This window comes from Vigna radiata, unplaced genomic scaffold (assembly GCF_000741045.1).
Source record: "Vigna radiata var. radiata cultivar VC1973A unplaced genomic scaffold, Vradiata_ver6 scaffold_247, whole genome shotgun sequence".
Classification (NCBI taxonomy): domain Eukaryota; kingdom Viridiplantae; phylum Streptophyta; class Magnoliopsida; order Fabales; family Fabaceae; genus Vigna; species Vigna radiata.
In genome coordinates, this window is record NW_014541804.1 from 8,074 (window position 1) to 32,290 (window position 24,217).

General features: G+C 36.8%; 1 protein-coding gene and 1 long non-coding RNA gene across 2 annotated transcripts; one reads left to right on the forward strand and one right to left on the reverse strand.

The window, feature by feature from the left end:
• The first annotated feature begins 428 nt into the window (after positions 1-428).
• LOC111240658 lies at positions 429-1,793 on the forward strand. Its single transcript, XR_002666093.1, has 3 exons — positions 429-673; positions 1,159-1,269; positions 1,454-1,793. It is a non-coding gene; the product is annotated as an uncharacterized LOC111240658 (long non-coding RNA).
• A 13,488-nt stretch (positions 1,794-15,281) lies between these two features.
• LOC106778218 lies at positions 15,282-16,043 on the reverse strand. The gene has a single exon (XM_014666163.1). The coding sequence runs from the start codon at positions 16,041-16,043 to the stop codon at positions 15,282-15,284; it is 762 nt and encodes a 253-aa protein (XP_014521649.1).
• Between the last annotated feature and the right edge of the window lie 8,174 nt (positions 16,044-24,217).

Here is a 24,217-nt window from a genome sequence, read left to right on the forward strand (position 1 = left end):
TAATTCTACGTTAAATTAAAATTATAATATCTCTTCATACAACACAACAAAAATAAAATAACATCCATTTCTTTTTAAAGATACTAAATAAAAACATAATTTTAATTTAATATAAATACAATAATCTTAACTTACTTTAATACTCCAATTCTTGGCCAATCACTTTGTAAATGTCTTATGACATTTTTCTGCTTTCAGAGATCCCATGAAAGTGTGATTGCTGAAAAATAGTGGTAATAATAGAATAATAGTCGCTTCCATAATGAGTTTCATAATGCTAAAAGGCATTAATGAGCAAATATTATAACGAAAATGGTGCCATGCATGAAATGCCCACCTGATACGTGATCAGCAGCATACATGCTCTTGGTTCTTTCCTTTATTTCAGTTGCATAGTAGGTGATGATGAGTAATTTTCTTATGTGCTCTACAAAATTGGTTCATTGGTTCTTCCCTTTTCCCAATTTCATTATTGGAAATTCCAAGAACTTTCTTGGAATGTTTCATCTGGAAATTAAAATGATTCTCCCTACCGTTGTCTTTTTCATCTAACAAGCTACTTCTGCAACTTTGGAGGGGTACTTCTGAAGTTTTCTTTCTCACTTTTTCCAGATAAGGTCGTGGTCCAGGAGAATACTTGCTGCCATCAAGTATCCACTTTTTGAGTGATGAGGTATTATTTCTCCAGATTAACATTTCTGATAAAAAAAACTATATGGTGGTCTTCTGTTTTCTTTAACTTTTGACCTGACAAAACTCAATGCCCATAGATAGTTTAAGATTTAATATAATTTCCAATTGTTGAGCCGAAGTTTTTCTCAAAATAAGGATATTGTCAACAAACATAATGAGTAGTTTGGGCAGATTTTCGTGCACGGCATCATGAATCAAATGAGAATTTCTTCATGCAAATTGCTAAAAGAAAAATAAATGACGGAGATATGGAATTTCCGACTACCCTGGGGGAACAAAATGCTTCTCTTTATATCACCATTCCACAATAACGTGAACGATGATGTGCAGGCTATAATAATATTTCTCACGCATGGGGAACTTTTTGGCTCCTCCATACAATCATGAATAAGTGACAGAGATTCGATCATACGCTTTTTCCTAAGTCTATTTCACTAGATTTAATAACGTTCATCCTCTATGCAGTGCACTAGCTCAAGCGCAATGATGTTTTCAAGATGATATTCCTGCCAAGAAGCAAGGTAGTTTGGCAAAGAGAGACGAAATCATTTAGGACATTGATAATGCATTTATAAGGTACATTACACTGACAAATTGATAGTTAAATTGAGAACCAGCGGCACCTTTGTTTTTCTCCATTAATTTCCTCTTTAAGAAAACCCAAGTTCAATGTCTAGTGCAATGAGCAAACCTTCCGTGCAACTCGAGTCATTGTTGGTCAGTCCGATGTACCCTTGACTAGTTTTCCTCTTGTATCCAGGTGACAACTTTGACCCTTGGGACTCGATAGAGAGACATTTGCTGAACCTAAGCTCAAAGACGGAGTAGGACTGTGTTTGTGCGAATGAGGCGCATAAATCCAATACTAGCGATAATGGTCCCTTGGCTAAATGCAGAAAATATAACTTTACAGACTGCACTGTTGGCTAGGAGATATCCTGAGTGTGAGCAAACAAAAATAATAGCTACACTACGAATATAATTCACTTTTCAGGTACATGGAGCTAGGAGTGGGCAAAAGTAATTCAACTGAACTATTTTCTAGTTCAATTATGTTGTAGTAGAGTTCATTTAACTAGTTTCTAGTTTATCACATTACAATTCAATTAACTACATTTTCCGATTTCCCAAACGCTCATAATAGCATCAAGCATGAACCATGAAGTGATGGATTTATAGAATTTCTAACATTGGACTGGGTGGTTAATATTGAAGAACAGATGTAAAAGGGTCATGGTAAATCGTGAATATCCATATAAAAAATTAACTAGAACATTAATATCATTAAGGATTTCAGAGTAAACATTCAAATGGAATAACAAGTGAAGACTAGTACAAATTGATAATCAGGTTCAGTTTTAACCTAAAGAAATCTATGTACAAGAATAGCCCAACAGACATTTCCAATAACAGCATATAAATAACAGAAACATCACTTTTGTTGCAACTTTAGAATTTGTTCCTCTTCCAAGGATCCAATTCCAAAATAATGATCAAGTTATGGACACCTCATTGCTTTGGTAAGCTGAACTAGGAACTGTAGAGTTTAGACCATACTTAGCAAGGTAGGAAGCCTCCATTGCAATTCCACACTTCCCTGTGGAGTTGCTTCTCATGTTGCACTCCATCTTGAAATAGCCATCCTCACCCCATCCACTGCCCCATGAATTCCTCACCAGCCAGTAATCAACACCATTTTCACTCCCATAACATGTGATCGACCTTTACCATTCTCAGTTGACAATGAATCAATACAAGGAAGTAAATGATCCATTCTAGAAATATTAGTGCATCAACTACGTTAACAGATTATATGGAATATGATATAAGATGTAAAATCAATGCATATTAAATGTGAAGAAATAAGAAATGCTACAAAAGGTTACCTATTAAAGTAGATTTGACAGTCTTAAATTCATGAGAGAGAATATATTATTTTCTGTTATTTGTCTCCTTACATGGATTAGATATATATATATAGAAGAGTGAGCAGCCTATTCTACGGAACAAATCCCTAAAATTGTGGGATTGTTATTCTAATAATAATAGCAAGATACAGGGAATATAACAAATTAAATACATGGAAATAATATATTTAAAGTTTCCTAAATTATACTTTGACACTCCCCCTCAAGCTGGTGAATAAGTATTTTTCATTCCCAGCTTGGATATAATTCTTTCAAAATTCCTGTTGCTTAGTCCTTTGGTGAGTATGTCTGCAAGTTGACCTTGAGTGGACACATATGGGGTGCAAATCAAGCCACTGTTAAGCTTTTCTTTGATAAAATGTCTGTCCACCTCAATATGTTTGGTTCCATGTTGTACTGGGTTGTGTGCTATATTATTGCAGATTTATTATCACAATATAACCTCATTGGTTCATCCCACTTTATCCTTAAGTCTTCCAATATAATCTTTAGCCATAAAAGTTCACATATTCCTTGGGCCATTGCTCGAAATTCTGCTTCAGCACTAGATCTAGCTACCACACTTTGTTTTTTGCTCTTCCAAGTTACTAGGTTTCCAACAAGAAAGGTACAATATCCCGTAGTTGACCTCCTATCCACAGCTGAACCTGCATAATCAGCATCTGTATATGCCTCAAGACTGGCATTCTTATTTCTTTTGAACAAAATTCCTCTTCCCGGAGTCCCTTTTAAATACTGGACAATTTTGAGTGCAGCTTGTAAATGTGCTTCCTTTGGTTGATGCATAAATTGGCTAACTATGCTTACAGCAAAGGCAATATCTAGCCTAGTGTGAGATAGGTAGATGAGTCTTTCCACAAGTCTTTGGTACATTTCTTTATCCATAGAAACATCCTCCTCTGCACTTCCCAACTTTATATTTGGGTCAACAGGTGTACTTGCTGGTTTGCAGGCTATTTTACTTGTCTCCTGTAGCAAATCAATGATATACTTTTGTTGGGATATGAAGATTCCTTTCTTGGAATGGGCTACTTCAATCCCCAAACAATATTTTAGCTTCCCTAAAGTCTTGATTTCGAATTCCTTGGCAAGACATTGGCTCAACCTTTGTTGTTCCTTTTTATCATTCCTAGTAATAATTATATCATCCACATAGACCAATAGTATTGTTACTCCCCTTGAATCAGAATGTTTGATGAATAAAGTGTGGTCCCCTTGACTTTGTTTGTATTTAAGACTTGTCATAACTTTGGTGAATCTCCCAAACCATGCTCTAGGTGACTGTTTCAACCCGTATAGCGCCTTTTTTAATTTGCAAATTGTGTTGGCCTCAATTTGTCCCGTATACCCGGGTGGTATTTCCATGTATATTTCTTCTTCAAGATCCCCATGTAGGAATGCATTTTTTACATCAAATTGCTGCAGTCCCCAATTGTAGTTTGCTGCCAACGACAAAATTACTCTAATCGTGTTCATTTTGGCAACTAATGCAAAAGTCTCTAAGTAATCCACTCCATATGTTTGGGTGAATCCCTTGGCTACCAACCTTGCCTTATACCTCTCAATAGTCCCATCAGCCTTGTACTTCACTGTATAAACCCACTTGCACCCAACAACCTTTTTTCCAGGTGGTAGGGAGACTAGCTGCCAAGTATTTTTTTCTCCAACGCCTCCATTTCCATGTCCATGGCTTGTTTCCATTTTTTGTCAACTAATGCCTCAAAACCCGAAGAAGGTGTAGTTGTGGTGTTTAGGCCTGTGAGAAAGGTTTTATGGGTAGGTGAGAATTTTTCAAAGGATAGATAATTTGTCAAGGGGTAAGGTTGTTGTTTGGTGTACTTTGTAAGGATACCCTTTTTTGTGTGACAGAGTACCCCAAAAAAACACATTTTATTGCCCTTGGGTCAAGTTTTCCTCTTCCATTACTATGAACATGTACAAAGGAGACACACCCAAAAATTCTAGGTTGAAGGTTATTTGTATGGATTATATGTGGGTAGAACGAGTTTAAGACTTCCATGGGGCTTTTTGAGGATAAAACAGTAGAAGGTAATCTATTAATCAAGTAAGTGGCAGTGAGAATAGCTTTCCCCCAAAATCTTTTCAGAACATTATTTTGAAAAAGAAGTGCACTAGTTTGATCTAATAAGTGCCCATTTTTCCTTTCTGCAATCCCATTTTGTTGGGGTGTGTTTACACATGAGGATTCATGGATTATTCCTTCCTTTTGACAAAAAGAATTTAGGGTATTATTGAAGTAATCTTTGGCATTATCAGACCTGATTATTTTTATATTAACCCCAAATTGATTTTTAATCATTGAAACAAGCTGGAGAAAAACAGAGTTGACCTCAGATTTGTGTTTAAGAAGGAAAAGCCATGTTACCCTTGTACAATCATCTATAAAGGTTATAAACCATTTAGCCCCAGAAGTACTAGGAATATTAGAGGGACCCCACACATCCGTATGAACAAGATAAAATGGAGAATTACTTACTTTATTGCTGATAGGAAAAGATACACGCTTGTGTTTGGCAAACTCACACACCTCACAATGAAGATCTTCTAGATTTAAATTTTTAAACAAGGAAGGAAATATTAACTTTATGACCTGAAATGAAGGATGTCCCAAACGACAATGAAACAATTGGATTTTTTCTTTGTTGGTCATGGAGGATTCAAATATTAGAGAATGCCTCTCAATGGGCAGACTCAAATCTTCCATGTAGTAAATGTCATTCCATTTTCTATCATGTCCAATCGTCCTCCCTGACTTCTTGTCCTGCAATATACAAGAGTTACTATGAAAAACTACATTACATAAGAGGTCCTTGGTAAGTTTTTTTATAGATATCAGACTTGTGGATAACTTAGGAACATGAAGAACATTTTTTAGTATTATGTTTGGGGTTATTTGGACGTCTCCTTGTCCAACTGCAGTTATGAGAGTCCCATCAGCTGTAGAAATTTTCTTGGTGCTAGGACATGGGGAATATGTGGAGAAGTGTTTAGGGAATGGTGTCATGTGGTCTGTGGCTCTAGAGTCTAATATCCAATAATGGGCAAATGGGGTATTTGAGACTTTAAATCCACAAGAAAATGGAAACTTACCAGAGTATGTTAATGAACACGTACCTATGGGTTTTTCCAATTTACTAAGCAAGGAACTTACTCTTTCTAACTCCTCATGATTGAGTTGTACAGATCCTTCTTGACTTTCAGGACCAGTAGCAACATAAGCCTGCCCCCCTCTCCTTGGAAGGCCTCCTTTGTGTCCCCAATCTTTACTTTGAGGTTTTCCANGTAACTTCCAGCATTTATCCCTTGTGTGACGTGGCTTGTTGCAATAGGTGCACCAAACTCCTTCATTTTTCTTCTCTGTGACGTGGCTTTGAGGACCTACTTTTTTTTGTTTTGCAACCATGATTGTTCCTCCAACAAGCATAGTTGAATTATCCACAATTAGGGTCTCTAGCATTAGACTCCTTCTACTTTCTTCACTCCGAATAATTGCCATTACTTCATTGAGTCCAGGAACCTTCTCCTTGCCTAATATTTGGATTCTGACTTGATCATATTCTTGGTTTAGTCCTACCAAGAAATCATACACCCGATCTTGTTCAATGTATTCTCTTAGAATTGCTGAATCCCCAGAACACTTGGCCTTTATGACCCTATAATGATCTAACTCCATCCATAAAGATTTGAGTTGATTAGCATATTCGGTGACAGTTTTAGTGTCCTGTTTGGCTGCCATTGTTTTTACTTTCACCTCATAAATCTGGGCAGCATCCTTTGCCTTAGAGTAGGTTTGCTTTATTGCAATCCATATAGCCTTTGCAGAAGTGAGGAACATGCATGTATCGCTAATTTCTGGAACCATTGAGTTCCATAACCATGCCATGATCATGGAGTCTTCTTCATCCCATGAATTGAATCTGGCATCTTCTTCCGCAGGGGCATCATCAGTGAGATGGCCGACCTTTCCTTTTCCTTTTAGAATGGTCTTAATGAGTTGAAACCATTTAAGATAATTTTTTCCATTCAATCTATAAGCAGAATGAACATTCTGTAATTCTGTACCCTGGAAATTGTCTACATTTTCCATTTCAGCCATTGCAAAAATGTGCAATTAAGGCACAAAAAACGAAAACTGATGATGTGCAGGAAATGGGGGCTGCGATGAAACTCTTGGATTGGGCAGCAATGAAGGCTGGGATGGAACTCTAGAGTTGGGCAGCAATGAAGGCTGTGATGGAGCTCTAGGGTTAGGCAACAATGAAGGCTGCAATCAAAACACACGGTCAGAGGCTCCCAAGGATCGAGAGCTCTGATACCATCTTAAATTCAGGAGAGAGAATATATTATTTTCTGTTATTTGTCTCCTTACATGGATTAGATATATATACAAGAGTGAGCAGCCTATTCTACAGAACAAATCCCTAAAATTGTGGGATTGTTATTCTAATAATAATAGCAAGATACAAGGAATGTAACAAATTAAATACATGGAAATAATATTTAAAGTTTCCTAAAATATACTTTGACAAACAGTAAACCAAGATTATGCAGCAAAAACACTTGGAGTGATACACAAGAACTTTTGACAGCAAATAAGAAATGAGCACTTAACTAGCTAAAACTAAATGAAGTAAAAGAAACTATAATTTTAACATCTAAATCTAGCTATAACAGTGCTAATGACCTACTGGAACAATTAATTTTAGAAAGTCAAAAATTTTGGTTCATATCCCCAAATTTACCAATTCTAAAAAACCTAAATTCTCAAGGAAAAAGTGATGAACCAATGAGTCAATTGACAATGCGTGCATGTTTTAAATGTGTAAAAGACCTAACATCAATTATTAAAACTAAGATTCAAGCATAAAATCTAAAAGCACATCATAAAACCTATATTATCAACCATCAGAATCATCTATCTACACTAACCCAGCTTCCAATTATTGAAACCTATAAAATGAAATTAAAACCTTAACTAAGAATTTGATCAAGTATCTAAGGTGAAACGAAAGTAAATCACATGAGAGATAACTAGAACATCAGCTAGAAGAATAAAATTATGAATGCAAATAAGGCCTTATGCTCAACAGAAAGACATTATAAATTATAAATTATCAAGTAGATCACTAGAAAGTAAGCTACATAAAAAGGTTGAATGCAAAGGGAAGACCACCTTTTCAACATCTAATTAATCAAACAAACAAATAAGAATATCAAATAGAAAGTGATAATTTCTTATTCAGGACCCAGAATTACCATGGCTCTTAATAACAGTGGAGGCTTTTCTTCTTTAATAGCTTGGAAATCAGGATTAGATGGTGGATAATATTGAAATCCACTGCTTTTGATTTATCATAATCAAAAGTCACCTGGAAATTAAGAGAGTTGTTAGATATCATTAAAATTTCCCATATCTTGAGACTTCTTTTTTCTATAAAATATTTCTTTAAAGCTTCCAATTTTGGTCAAAAGTGTTGTAGGAGAGCATTTACTTTCCAAAACGTGGTTTTTTTGCCATAAGAGACCCATAATCTCTTTCTTCATGTTGTCTTTGTAAGAGAATATAAAACTCAACCCCACCAAGGTCATTAAATTGTCTTTTCATGAAGGGACGATGCTAAACAGATATAGATTATTAGAAATATTTTGTACTAAATTCTAATGGATGGATAAGTAGATACATATAAGTTCTAATGGCTTTAACTTCTTCAATGTATTTCAAGAAAGAAAAGTGAATAAACAGAAACTTGAAAGTGATTACAGAAAAAACTAGAGAGTTTATACAAACTAGAGAAAAAATTCTCGGCATCAACTATGATTCATACTGAAATGGTGAGACAGGGAGCAATAAGTTTATACAAAATTAATGTGGATGAGAATATAAACAAACCAAAATAAATAACTTCATTGGGATGAATTGAATTTAAAATTGAAGTATTGAACAAAAGATTGAAACAAAGACCCACTTGAAACAAAGACCAAGAGATTGCTCCCCATCCTTAAAAACACGCTTAAAAGTCCTTGAAGACCGAATGACCAAAAATTTCAAACAGGACAACAAGGCCACCAGTTTTTTCAACTGCAACTTTGATTTCTGCTACTCCAACCTATATATTCAAATTTCAAACCAATAATGTCCATCAAACAAAAGAAGATGAAAATGAGCAGACTTCATAATCTCCCGCAAAAACATAAATTCCTTCGACCCCATTTGTAACAAAATCTATTATCACCAATGACTCCATTTGAAAGCAGTATAGCGAAGAACATAAATTCATTTACCAAATCAGGTCCTTCTATGCAGAGACCAACAACCAAAGCAATGATCCTAGCCCCAGTCTTGGGATTACAAGCACCAAGCAATGCTGCTGCTACGCTCAACGCCACGCTCGTACACTGTGCAGGGCTCTTCCCGATCGAATAGTTTGCAAGCAGAAGGTGTTGAATTGCGTAGGGTTTTTGTTGGAGGAGATCAGATTAAGGAGGTGTTGAACTGCGTAGGATTTTCGTTGAGAAAAAGGGGAAATGACAATTAATAACAGACAAACTTAGTTATCTTCTTAAAAGACAATTAATACAAACTGCATCTTGCATGCTTAATGCATCATTTCAGTTTGTAAATAATACAAACTTAGTTATCTTCTTAATAGACAATTAATAATAGACAAGTACACTTAGAGCAATAAAATTAATCAACTTGTAGTTGTAATCCTTTACAACACTTGAGATTTAAGACTGATAAGAAATATTCTTGAGGGCTTAATGATCCCTCTCATTATCTTCTATTTTATAATGAAAATCACAAGAATACATGGAACACCAAGAGTCTGCACTAGACTACTAGGTACTGAACTAGGTACTGAACTAGGTACTGAACTAGGTACTGAACTAGGTACTGAACTAGGTACAACTCATTAATTATTCTGCAAACTAGCCTAAATGATGATACCTACATGTAATGATTCTAACACCAACAAAATATAATGGTGGTCCAACTCTAAGGTACTCAAATATGTTACTGAAATAACCCTGAAAAGACCCAAAAAAATGAACGTGAGTTTGGACGGTACAAAATGAAACATGGGAAACAAATAGAAAATTAAACCTGAAGATAGGAATCTCGTGGAAGAGCAATTTGTTGCTCAAGACCAGGTTCAATCCTAGTGCATAATGCCTGCCAAAATAAAATGAAACAAAAGAAAACACACACATAAATAGAATGACAGTTCTCAAAAGGGTCTTACAGAAAGTTAATATTTTCTCATTTCCCAAGAAACTTACAATACTTGCTAAGGTAAATCGAAGAAAGATGGCGATGACCAAGATTTTAACTACCCGGAGTCCAATAAATGGTGCATGAACCTCCTACAATCGCACAATGATAGAACAGTTAATTTTAATCAGAAAAGTGAAAGTAATAGGTATCAAAATGCCTAAGAAACACTTCCACAAAAACCTAGCCATTTAAAGGGGAGAATCGAACACATAATATTCCAATAACAATCCCATACTACTCAATGTAGGACTTAGACACCCCATAATACCCAAATTACTATTGGTAGGAAACAAGATGCGCATAAAGAAACAAACGCTTTTTTTTCGTGAATCTAGTAACTCAAGTAGTCAGTGATAAGATGAATATCAAAAGATCCTAGAACCTATACGCTCCCACCCTATTTGTCTACATTGGAAGGTATCTCTTGAGTGGGTTCCTTATACTAGTACTCGTCCTCCCAATTGATTCCGCTTCTACATAAGTGTGGCATCTGAACATGCAACAACAACAAAACAAACAGATATCCTGGAATGTACATAAAAGGAAAGGTTAGTTTCTGTTTTTCTGTACCCAAATACATGATCAAGAAAGGAAATATTAGGCATCTTTTCTCACCTGGAACCGGAACATCTAACAAGAAAAGTTGTGACTACAAGATATCTCCAGTCATCTTCATGTTTATCTCTGATCAAGTTTGCCATTCCACTCTCAGAAATCATTCCAGCATCATTATTTGTATGAGAAACATTTTCTGCAACACCAACTATCTTCTGCACATTATTTTTGGGAGTATCACATGTAATTGAATATTTGCCTGGCATATCAGTGGACAGCCACTGGAATGTCATTGATCAGGACAAATTTGACAAAAAACAGTCATCATCTCCTTTCTTATTTGTGTTGATGATTGATTATGCAGCCATTTTTTATGTCCAGCCTCATATTTTTTAATAACCAAGAGGTTAAGACACGCTTTGCACCCACTGATATGAGTAATGTTGGATTATCCTTTTTCTCAACCGCAACATTTAGTTCAATCCTCCCATCAGGTATATCACCCATATCTGATGAAATTGTGTGTACTTTCGACACACAACAAATTGATCTCACTGCTGACCCTTCAACATGTTCTCCAAGCAGTTTTGACATGGGCCAATTTTCAGTGCCTGGAGAGTACCTAAATAAAACAAAAAAGGTAGGTGTTAATAAAGCATTCAAGCAAGTTCTACAAACAGCAGACAACAATGGTCTTACCAAGTCAACCTCACAGTTCCATCCTCACATCCAGTTGCAATCCAACTTGATTTAGAAAATAAGGTGCACTTGAAATTATCTCCAACTACCACATCTTCAAAGATAAAGCACATGGAATGTATCTCTCTACCATGGAATTGCGTGTGTAAATTTTGAGGGTAAACCTTCCCATCTCTATTATGAATCCAGTGTCTATGTATATGTACCAATTCATCCTGTAATAATTGGTCATATTAGTTAGATGTTTCGAAGACAATAGTGATAAAAGAAATCAATCATCTAGGACAAAATAGGATTATTACCTAATAAAGAGTTGAAAATGAGACTTATTATTATTCTCAATCATGAAAAATACATTCTCAAACCTTCTATTTGTAATAATCTAGATCTCCTAAAAAGGGAAATANAAAAATACATTCTCAAACCTTCTATTTGTAATAATCTAGATCTCCTAAAAAGGGAAATAGGGAAACTAGGAAACCTAGGAAAAAATAAAATAAAATATTATGTATCTATTTCCTCTAATTAAGAAGATTCTACAGATATTATACAGATTACAACACTCCCCCTCAAGTTGGTAAATGAATATCAATCATTCTCAACTTGCCTACAAGATCTTGAAATCTATCCGAAGGAAGCCCTTTTGTGAAAATATCTACTATTTGAAGTTCTGTAGGAACATGAGTTGTAATCACAAAGCCTCTGTCAAGATTATCTTTGATGAAATGTCTGTCAATTTCAATGTGTTTGGTTCTGTCATATTGTACTGGATTATGGGCTATGCTCATAGCAGACTTATTGTCACAGTGTAGTTACACCGGGTGCTCCACTTTGACTTTAAGATCATCCAAGATAATTTTCATCCAGAGTCCTTCACACATTCCTTGAGCAAGGGCTCGAAATTCAGCTTCTGCATTAGAACGGGATACTCTATCTTGCTTTTTGCTTCTCCATGTTACCAAACTATCTCCAAGAAATATACAATACCCAGAAGTAGATTTTCTATCAGTAATAGAACCTGCATAGTCAGCATTAGTATATATCTTCATATTCAATGTGTCTTCCCTTTTGAATAATAGCCCCTTTCCTAGACTTGACTTTAAGTATTGGAGAATTTTGTCAACTGCTTGCATATCTCTCTCTCTTGGATCATGCATAAATTGGCTCACTACACTAACTACATAAGCAATGTTTGGTCTTGTGTGTGATAGATAAATCAATTTTCCCACCAATCTCTGATATTGGGCCTTCTCTACAGGAGCACTTTCTTCACTTCCAATTCTGTGATTCTGTTCTATAGGAACAGTTGAGGTTCTACATCCCAACTTTCCTGTTTCTTTGAGGAGATCAAGTACATATTTCCTTTGAGAGATGAAAATTCCATTCTTGGAGTAGGCAACCTCTATCCCAAGAAAATATTTGAGTTTTCCTAGGTCTTTCATTTCAAATTAAGCTGCCAATTTTTCTTTTAATGCCAATTTTTCTGTTTCATCATCTCCTGCAATAATCATATTATCCACATAGACAGGCAATAGAGTGAGTTTACCTGTAGAGGAGTGCTTTATGAACAGAGTATGATCTCCTTGGCTTTGTTTGTATCCCAAGGAAACCATTGCTTTTATAAATCTTCCAAACCATGCTCTAGGGGATTGCTTAAGACCACACAATGCTTTCTTCAGGAGACATACCTTGTTTCTTTCATTTTTCACTTCAAAACCTGGGGGAATCTCCGTGTACACTTCCTCATCTAGATCTCCTAGAAGAAAGACATTCTTCACATCCAGCTGGTGTAAGTCCCATCCAAAATTGGCAGCCAAAGCGAGAATAACTCGAACTGTATTCATCTTTGCCACTAGGGCAAATGTCTCCTCATAATCAATCACATATGTTTGGGTATATCCTTTTGCCACCAATCTAGCTTTATATCTTTCTATTGTCCCATCTGCCTTATGTTTCACTGTGAATATCCATCTACACCCTAATGCCTTCTTGTCTCTTGGCTTATCAACAATCTCCCAAGTTGAATTTCTTTCTAATGCATTCATCTCTTCTTTCATGGATTGATTCCAATGATCAAGTTTCATTGCCTCCTGGATTGAGGTAGGAATTTCTGTGGTATCAATGGCAACAATAAAACTTTTGTGCTTATCAGAGAGATTGTTAGTGCAAACATACTGAGAAATAGGATATTTAGCACATGATCTTCTTCCCTTTCTCAATGCAATGGGTAAATCCTCAATAATACTTACCTCCTCCTCATTGATATATTCAGGGATCCTCACCTCCGGATTAGACAATTTTTCTTGCTCTAGAGTCGAAGTGGGTTGTTCTCTTCTTTCATATTTTTTGGCAAAAAATATGTCTTCCTCTTCTTTCTCACTGTGGACTATGGTAGCTTCATTGCTCAGGTCTTGGGCATCCTGCAAAGACAAACATGGTAATGACAAGAAGGAGAGTTCATCCACTTCAAGTGCTTTCTCCCCTTGAAGTGAAGAACTGACATAAAAGGATTTTGTTTCATGAAAGGTGACATCCATGGTGATAAAGACGCGACGGCTCTGAAGATGATAACATTTGTACCCTTTTTTATTAGAAGGATACCCAATAAAGACACATTTAAGAGCTCTAGGATCTAATTTACCACGGTTAGGAGGATGAGAGTGAACAAAAACAACACATCCAAAGACTCGACTAGGTAGACTCATTATTAGGGAAGAAGAAGGAACAAACGACAATAGAGACTCTATAGGACTAATGCCATTTAAGATGCGAGTAGGTAACCTGTTGATGAGATATGTGGCAGTTAACACAGCGTCTCCCCAGTAATTTTTGGGAACAAACATTTGAAAAAGAAGAGCTCTAGTTACCTCAAGAAGATGACAATTCTTTCTTTCAGCAACCCCATTTTGTTGAGGGGTGTTGACACAGGTTAGTTCGTGAACAATACCATTATGAGACAAAAAATTGAGAAATTCATGATTCATATATTCAGTACCATTATTAGACCTAATTCTTTTGATATTTTTTCCAAATTGAGTTTGGACAAGACGGAAAAAATTAACAAACATTTGAAAAACTTCAGATTTATTTTTCATAAGGTATGTCCACGTGACGCGAGTACAATCGTCAATAAAGGTAACAAACCATTTGGCTCCGGAAATAGAATCTATGACAGGACCCCAAACATCAAAGTGAATTAAATCAAATGGAGAAATACTCTTTTTATTACTAATAGGATAAGATGCACGATGATGTTTTGACAATTGACAAATATCACAATTAAAAGACTCAACAGACTCCTTTGTAAACAAATGGGGAAACAGGGACTTGATAAGACTAAATGACGGATGCCCAAGCCTTTGATGATGTAACCATATTTGAGATTTTGCCCACGCCTCAGATGTAGCTTGTTGACTCATGATTTGTGTGTTGCTTTGGTCATCAAACTCTAAAAAATATAACCCACTTTTCTCCTTAGCAGTTAAAATCGTCTTCCCCGTGGCAAGGTCCTGAAAAACACAATAAGTTGGAAAAATATTACTGAACAATTTAAATCCTTTGTGAGTTTTTGCACAGAGGTAAGACTATTAACTAATTGAGGAACATGTAAAACATCCTTCAATATAATACATGAGTCCAAAAATATATTCCCAGAGCCGCATACAGGTATACCCTGACCATTTGCAACTATAATAAGTTGTTCTTTATTGCTCTTGCCATATGAGTCGAAATACCCACTAAAAGGTGTCATATGATCAGTTGCACCCGAATCAAGGATCTAAATACCTTGAGAGATATGACCAACAGTATAGAGACAAATCTTACCTTTTATGGACAGAGTACATGATCCAGAGGGCTTAGTCATTGATTCAATCATTGCTTCCAAGCGCTCGAGTTTCTCCTTATAAGCTTTCATATCAAGATCTGGTGGTGGTGGTGGTGGTGGTGGTGGATTAGACTGGGACGGACTAGATTGATTGATGGCTTCCCGTTCTGAGGTAGTATGATTTACCCATTTTTGAGTAGGCCCTTTGTTGTTTCCCATGCGCTCGAGAACATTCTTTCTTCCATGGAGTTTGAAGCATATTTCCTTGGTATGTCCAAATCTTTTACAGTATGAACAATAGTCCCATGAGTACCTCTTTCAAACGTTTTCCCCCCAGCATTTGTTCCCTTGTGGACTCCCTTTCCAATTGTAATGGCAGAGCCTGTGTTGGAGATCCCTCCATGAACATGACAAATCTCTGAGTTTCTTCTCCTCTTACCATAAAAAAAGCTTTTGACAAGGGTGGTAATTTTTCTCTTCCAAAGATTTGAACCCGGATTGGGTCGTACTCATGATTAAGGCCCTGGAGAAATAATTTAATTTTTCCCCCTTCAATGAATTCAACAAGAGTGGCAGCATCTGTTTTACACATCTTCATTGTTTGGATCTGATCGAGTTCCATCCAAAGACCATTCAGGATCCCGTGATATTCTGATACGGGAAGAGAGCCCTGTTTTGTATTAAATATCCTGTTCTTGATATCATAGGTAGCAGCAAGATTCTTTTTTAAAGAAAACGTACTCTGTAAATCATCCCATATTTCTTTTGCAGAAGAATGAAACATATAATTTTTCCTTATCTTAGGAGCCATGGATTGCCACATCCAAGTCATAATTAATGAATCTTCCTTGTCCCAAATTGAAAAAATGTTGTCGTCTTGCGCTGGTCCTCCTCCATGTATATGATCAAGTTTTGAACGACTCTTGAGAATCCTTAAAATAAATTGGCTCCATTGTAAGTAATTCTGACCATCCAACCACGAGGTGCTTCCTACATTTGGTAGGTCATTGGGTACCCCCAAAGGAATACTTTTTTCTTCAGACATCCCGTACCCTGGGAACAAAATCAGGAGGCTCCAACGACTCTTCTGTGGCGGCGACGGCGAGTGGGTTTCACCGAGAAAGAAGGAGCAAAACATAAAAGTCAGATCTACTCAAATGCAGCCCAAACAAGTCGTCACCGACCCTAGGAATGGACTCAGGGGGCTCCGGCAACCCTGTCTGTGGTGGTGCCGGCGACGGCGAGTGGGTCTCGCCGGAGGTGGGCGCGTGGGCTACACGCGCTGGCGACGGTGGCGGCTCCGTCCACGGAGCGACTTCCAGCTCTATGATCGCCAGTGTTGGGCGCACCTTTCTGTCCTATCAACGACCCCAACCGGCGACGGCGGCAGCGGCGGTGGTCGGACAACGGCGGCGGTGCGGCTTGTTGCAGTGGAATCTAGCCCCTAAGAGCAGGAGCTCTGACACCAAGTTGAAAATGAGACTTATTATTATTCTCAATCATGAAAAATACATTCTCAAACCTTCTATTTGTAATAATCTAGATCTCCTAAAAAGGGAAATAGGAAAACTAGGAAACCTAAGAAAAAATAAAATAAAATAAAATATTATGTATCTATTTCCTCTAATTAGGAAGATTCTACCGATATTATCCTAGAATAAAACATAAAGGGACTGCAAGAAAGGCTTAAAAATGTAGTAATATGTTTTAAAAATATTAATTTCAAGGATTTCAGTTGTTTTTAAGATTAAATTTCAGTTATATGTTTGGGACAGTAGCTGAAATTTGTAATGGTTTTTTTTTCTTAAAAATTAAGCTGATTTTGAGTGTGAAACGTGTAGCTTATAATTATTCCTCAACTTCAAATGTGTAGCTTATAATATTTTCCCTTTCAACTTCAAATATGCTAATTATCTTAAAACAATTTATGAGCAAACTTACTAAGAGAATAATGATTATAATTGATTATTAAAATAATTCAATTTCACAACTATCCCAAACTATTGAAAAGTCTATTTGATTGCGGTTACCCCTAACCCACCTTAATAGTAACCTCATTTGGAAGTTGTCTTATTGCAACATTTAGGGTGATGACCACTGATATGGTTAAAATAGAATACATACATAAATACACATACACAACATAAGTGAGATTCAAACTTTGACATAAAAGTTCATTTTGAAAGATTAATTTAAACCCAAACCAACATTCCAAGACGGTACGGTAATTGCTATAATGACATAAATAAGGATCATATCTTTATAATTACATATACCAGGATCATATTTTTATGATATCTTTGTAATAAAGAATATCAAGATCGTGTTTATATTATTCTATGATCGTATTTTTATTACTAGAGAATATCAAGTCTCCTCTAGTTATCGAATTGATTTCTTTTTCTCAATATAAATAAATCACCCATGTTATTACCAAAATGCAGAATTCAGTTTAATGCCTCTCTTTATCTTTATAATAAAATATATATAAAGATCATATCTTTATTATTAGAGGATATTAGATCTCCTATATTTATCTGATTGATTTCCTTTTCTCAATATAAATAAATCACCAATTTTCTTACAGAAAAGACAAGGTTGTTCAATGTCTCTCTTTATATTTATAGCTTAACAGTAACAGTCTATCCTAGGTCCATTGTTGGCCACCTGCATTTGCCACACTCCAGACTAGAACTCATGTACATGTTGGAAAGTTGCTTAAGTTGCTTTCGTTGTGATCACAGCCTTAGTTGTAATCACTCCCAGCCCACCTTAGTTGCAACTTAAGAGGGTGGTAGTTTGGTCCCACCCATATCAACTTGTTGTAAGGATCAAATAGAAATAGGGTGCAAACTTAACCTTTATGTAATTATAATTATAGTAGAATTTATTAGGCCCAAATCGTCGTTCCAAGACAATCACACCCTTATATCCTACAATTGCAACACTAAATTTCAACTCTAGTTTTAGAACTTCTTTAACTTCTTCCTACACCTACAGTGAAGCTACACGAGATGATCAAAAGTTCCTTTCAGTTACCCTTAGACACGATTAGGAAAATTTTGAAATCTAAAGAACGCATATACAAGCCCTGTTCATTAAATGATCTTAAATAAAAAGAAACACCTATGAGTTTAACTACTTTGAGCTTGAGCAGCAAGATCAAATAACTAATGAGCAGATGTAAATGTACTCCAGGACAGGACAGATAAAGCTTAAGTAAATGCTAAATGCTTCCTGAAACTTTTAAAAATTAAACGTTCAAAGCAGCAAACCTTGACAAAGGCAAAGTAGTTCTTCATCTCTGGTATATCACCCAAATAATAGGAATGAGTACGTCGCCATCCACCACATGAAATGTTCACCACCTGTTAATACCGTTCGATATCATCAAAACTATAACAGGTGCTAATGGTATAAAGCAATGGGCAAGTAAATGTAAGTATTAACTAAGCATAGTAAAAAGAAAAGGTTGTCAAAGTACCTTATTTTTGTTCACTAAGTTCCATACTATGAAATCCACAGACGCAAAACCAGCTGCATAGCTGCTTGACAATCTATCACCAAACTTGTTATCCACAGAAACATACTCAATCAAAGACAATTCTTTAACTTGTTTCATTCCCGTAAATTGCAAATTATGCATTTCTTTGTCAAGCATCTGCTCCGGTCTGAAGAGGAATAAAAATCAACAATTGGAATAAGGTTGACCACAATCATATCTACACTTGCAGGTTAGAATATTAAGAGTGCTCTCAATATTATATTTGGCAAATGCTTAAACGTTGATCACCAATCACTACATCTAAAGGAGAAAAGTTGAACATACTGAGCGTATCTCTATCTGATTATAACCAAGCTTAGTCACAGAAACACTGGAGACACTTGAAATCCCATGAACATGTAGATGACATTATAGTAAGTGGAGACGACAAAAAGGAACAACAAGTGTTAAGCGAATGCCTTGCCACCGAGTTTGAGATCAAGACACTAGGGAGGCTTAAATATTTCTTAGGAATTGAAGTGGCTCATTCCAAAAAAGGAATTTTCATATCTCAGCAAAAGTATATTATTGACTTGCTTAAAGAAACAGGGAAGACAAGCTGCAGACCAGCAAGCACCCCAGTTGATCCAAATATAAAATTGGGAAGTACGGAAGAGGATGTTGTTGTGGACAAGGAAATGTATCAAAGACTTGTGGGCAGGCTTATTTACTTATCTCACACTAGACCAGACATTGCGTTTGCTGTGAGTCTCGTCAGCCAGTTTATGCACCAACCAAAGGAAGCACATTTACAAGCTGCCATTAGAATTGTCCAGTACTTGAAAGGGACCCCCGGAAGAGGATTTTGTTCAAACGGAACAAGAGTGTAAGTCTTGAGGCATACACGGATGCGGACTATGCGGGGTCAGCGGTAGATAGGAGATCAACCACGAGATACTGTACCTTCCTTGGTGGAAACTTAGGTACTTGGAAGAGTAAAAAATAGAGTGTAGTGGCTAGATCAAGTCTGAAGCAGAATTTCGAGCAATGGCCCACGGAATATGTGAACTTCTATGGCTGAAGATTATATTAGAAGACTTGAGGATAAAGTGGGATGAACCAATGAGGTTATATTGTGACAATAAATCTGCAATTAGCATAGCCCACAACCCGGTACAGCATGATAGAACTAAACATATTGAAGTTGATAGACATTTTATCAAGGAAAAACTAGACGGTGGCATGATTTGCACACCATATGTATCCACCCAGAACCAACTTGCAGACATACTCACCAAGGGGTTGAACTGCATTAGCTTTGAAAGAACCATATCCAAGCTTGGAATGGAAAACACCTATTCACCAACTTGAGGGGGAGTGTCAGAAACCGTGATTGGCATGATAAAGATTGGCATGGTGTATTTTAGGAAAGTTTATATTTGATGTGCTGTAATTTTTTAACAGTTTTGTGCTGCCTTTATTAGGTTCGTTTATAATTGATTGATCCCGTAATCATAGGGATTAATTCCTTAGAATTAGCAGTCCATATTTCCTAAAATATGCTGCAGACTTATGTATTTATATAGGGGTTAATAACCTCTTGAAATAATAAGAAAAGATTTCTATTCTTTCTAAATCTGAGACTTTTGATACAAAAGCAGTCTTGTTGGAGGTAGGAGATGTTGTCAACATTGTTAAGAGAGCTTGGAACATTAAGAATCAGCAGCAAAAGTGTGAGGAGCTTTGGCTGCTGCTGTAAGGTGTCTTGAAAGCGCAGAACCAGAAGTCAGTACTAGAGGGAAAGCTATTGTTGCTGAAAGGGAGAGCTGAGAAAGAGCAATTCAATACAATGCATATGATAGGCTTAAAGAGAAGCAGGGATGGATTGTATATGAGAGGAGGAATAAGAGAGTTAGTTAGATGGGTTAGTTGGGGGAGCGTACACTTAACTGTCATACACTTAACTGTCATACAATTAAGTGGTTTGGGGGAAATAATTGTATAAATAGAAGTTGTTTGGTTTAGTAAGGGACTTTTGGACACTTACTTGATTGACTGGTTTCATCCAGTGGTAGAGGGTTAAGCCTCTGATATCCTTGTTGCATACTTCATTCTTTGGGAATAATACAAATAGATTCTTTTCATTTCTCTGTGTTCTACTGTTGAGAGAGTAAGGAGAGTGCTTGTTGGGGTTTTCACATTGAAAACCTATCAATTGGTCCGACCTGCCGGATCCAATTGTCGATCGATCGTGATGGAGGGGAGAGGAGTGATGAGCTGTCGCAACTCACACAAATTTGATGTGCAAATAAATGCAGTATAGCTAGGGAATGACCCCTAGGTCGTCTCCCAAAGACCAATTTTGCGGTTCAAGAATCGAGTCTAACACGAAAAAAAGGGGGGGGGTTGAAAAGGTTTTTGCAAAAATTAAAGAACTCAATATAAAGACATAGATGCAAACAAACTAATTTAAGCTAGCATGGTAATTAAACTAACACTATTAAAAACCTTAGGCAACATTCAAACAAAATAAAATAAAATACTAGACCCCAACAAGACAACAAACAACTACCCAACACAGTTAAATTAATTTAAATGCAAAAATAAATTAGAGAAATCAAGAGCAACCAATCCTATTATGCAAATTAATGCAAAACAAAGGAATAATTAAACATGCTTTTTCCTACACATTCATGTGACCAATATTCATCCACCAAATGAAATTAAAGTGCAAATGGGTTAACAAAACCACATGGGCCATGAGGTACATCCCTCCAACCAAAATGCCCTTTTCTTTCTTCAATTAAACCATTCATATGTTGCCTTCTTTTGTCCCATGTGCTTCATACTCCAAGAAAATGCTCTCTTCCAACTTTCCACCAATGAAAATCGTGCATTCCTCTCTCCATGCAGCAAAGGAAATGAAATCCACAAGAAAAGACACAAATGCCGTGAGCACACTCCTCTTCCAAGGATGCAAAACGTTACCTACCAATTCTACACTCCAAAAGGTGCTTTAATCTCTTCTACCAAGGTGCCACATGTGCAAAGTCAAATGTGAATAAAACAAACACAAAACACTCTCTTCCTCATGTAATTCTCGGTCAAGCTAGCAAGGGCAAAGACCAAAATGGCAATATTCCTTCTATGGTAAATGTGTCTCAACATGTGTTTGTCCAAATGGGGTAAATATTAAATGTTCCATTTCTCTCTCCCTTTTCAACACCAAACGGTTTCCACACCATCACAAACATGCAAATAACTTCCTTTCTCCTTCCAAAACCGAGATCAACATCCAAAGAACCCAAAGTTTCAATTGCTAAAGCTTACAAGAACAACAACCCCAAATTTCAACTTCTACTAACCAACCTAACACTCCCTTTTCTTCAAACTTTTATGAAAATCAAAATGGAATATCTACTCCACCTTGCAGCACCGTCCAGCTCTCCATAAGAAACACAATGTTCCATTTCATATATTACTTCCAACCATCAAAACAAAAGCACAAGAAGAAAAGGGTTCAAGCTCCCAACAAACATGCATCAACTCAAGTCTTTTTCATTACTAAACTCAACAAGAACTCCATTTTCATCATCCAACCAAGAAAACCAAAAGGGAAAACGAAATTACTGCAGCCAAGGAAGAGAAAAACGAAATACAAAATGGGTCTTCATTCAACCAAAGGAAACACCATGAAAATGCAAGGAACAACCTCCAAACTCAAGCTCTCAACCTTCAAAACGAAAATATAAGAAGAGAAATGATAGAACTCCATTCCATTAAGCAAGAACAAGCATGGTTGCAAGCAAGAGAAGAAGAAAAACGTGATCTTGGTCCATTCAAGCTCAAAAACGAAAAGAGCACACCAAAGATATGATCTGAGGCACCTGAGTCAAGAATCCATGGACTATGACCTTCCACAGATTGAGAGATGCACGCAATTGACACATTTGGCATTGAGGAGGATTGGCCAAGATTAGAAGATTTTTCAGATTTGTACCTCAAAAACTCTTGGTACTCTTCATCAGAAATTTTAGATTCTAAATTATCAGATTTAGACACATGAGAAGCTTTGTCTGGAAAGCCATGCAAGGAATAACATTTATCTTGGGTATGACCCATTCTCTTACAATATGAGCATTGAGGACGTCCACTTCGACCACCACGTCCTCCTCAATTGCTCCTACCTCCTCCTCTTCCTCGTGGTGTCACCATAGCTGATGTTTCAATAACATCACTTAAATTCTCTTCCTTTACCAATTTAGGTACCCAAAGGAGTCGAGTAACTAAGCCATCCATCGATGGGATCTGATCACCAGCTAAAACTTGATCACGTACATGATCAAAATCAGAGTGTAAACTTTTCAAAATTAGGACCATGTAGAACTTGTCAAGCTTTTTGTTGAGATTTTCTAATGAGTCAGCTACAAAGAAGTTCTTTAACTCTTCTACCGCAGCCCGAGCTTTTGCAACATGAGAAACCATATCATGGCTAACTTGTTTGAGAGAAGTTGCTCTTGGGGTTGCATCAAAAAGACGTTGTACATCATTAGCAAAAATATCTTGGGCCATTTTCCAAAAAGAGGAGCATGTCTTATAAGGTCTCAAGATATCTAAAACTTCTTTCTCAACTGATTGCCACAAAACAGCACATAATTGAAAGTCTAATTTTTGCCACTGAGATTTTTCTTCTTCTGGGACCATAGAAATATCTTGTTCAAGGTGATCATGGTGTCCTTGACCAAGAAACCACAACTCCCCAGCAGAGGACCATGATAAATAATTTTTCCAATTCAGTTTTGCAGATGTAATGATAGGGGTAGCAGATAAAGAGGAATTACTTCCAGTAGAAGAAGCCAGTTAAAAACTGAGAGAAGAAATAGACCTAGGGTTTCAAAATACGTAAGGAGAAAACCCTAGGTATGAGCCCAAGCCAACGAAATAGATAAACAAGAACCAAAACACACTCCAGAAGCTCCGACGAGACGTTCTACGGCGACGCGGTGAAGCTCCGACCACAAGAAGGCGGCGCGTGCAGAACACGCACCTGAGGCTGGCCGAAAAGAAGCGGCGCGTGACGGCTGATGCGGAGGTTTCAGAGAACGAGACCACCAGGGTTGGGTTGCGCTTCTCAAGGCGCACCTAACCCTTGACTTCGCCGGAGAAAGTGATGGCGGCGGCGACGGCGGCAGACAACGGACGAACGGCGAAAATGACAGGAAGATGATTGTTGACAAATTGGCAAGTGTACCAAATCGTACAAGTAATATAAATGGTAAGACCAAGTATTGTTTTTCCCAAGAGACTCATATGGCTTTCTCGTTCGCGTGAATTAAAATAATAAGACTTGAAAAATAAAAATTAATAAATTGGTTTTGAGAACAAAATATATTAACATGCAAAGATAAAGTTGATTCAATTGACAGACGAAAACAATGGAGGAATGAATGTTGTTGGGTACTAACAATTTCATCTATTCCACTCTTTCTTACATACTACCCTTGAATATTAGTTGATTGATTCAATTGTTATGCGACTTTCTTAGCCTCCCCTTAACCCGATCCCTCGGCGAAAAGGGCGTAATATTAACTACTGGCTTGTTATCCCTAGCCTCCCCTAGTAATTAATATCGCATTATAAACAGAAGTTAGCGCAATTGATCGTCCTATCCCTATCCCTAGGTGATATTGCAAAATCAAGAGATTACTCACCAGTTCATGTCATTATTGTACGTC

Coding starts and splice junctions, on each gene's coding strand:
- LOC106778218 (XM_014666163.1), bottom strand. CDS start 16,043: ATGTCTGAAGAAAAAAGTATTCCTTTGGGGGTACCCAATGACCTACCA.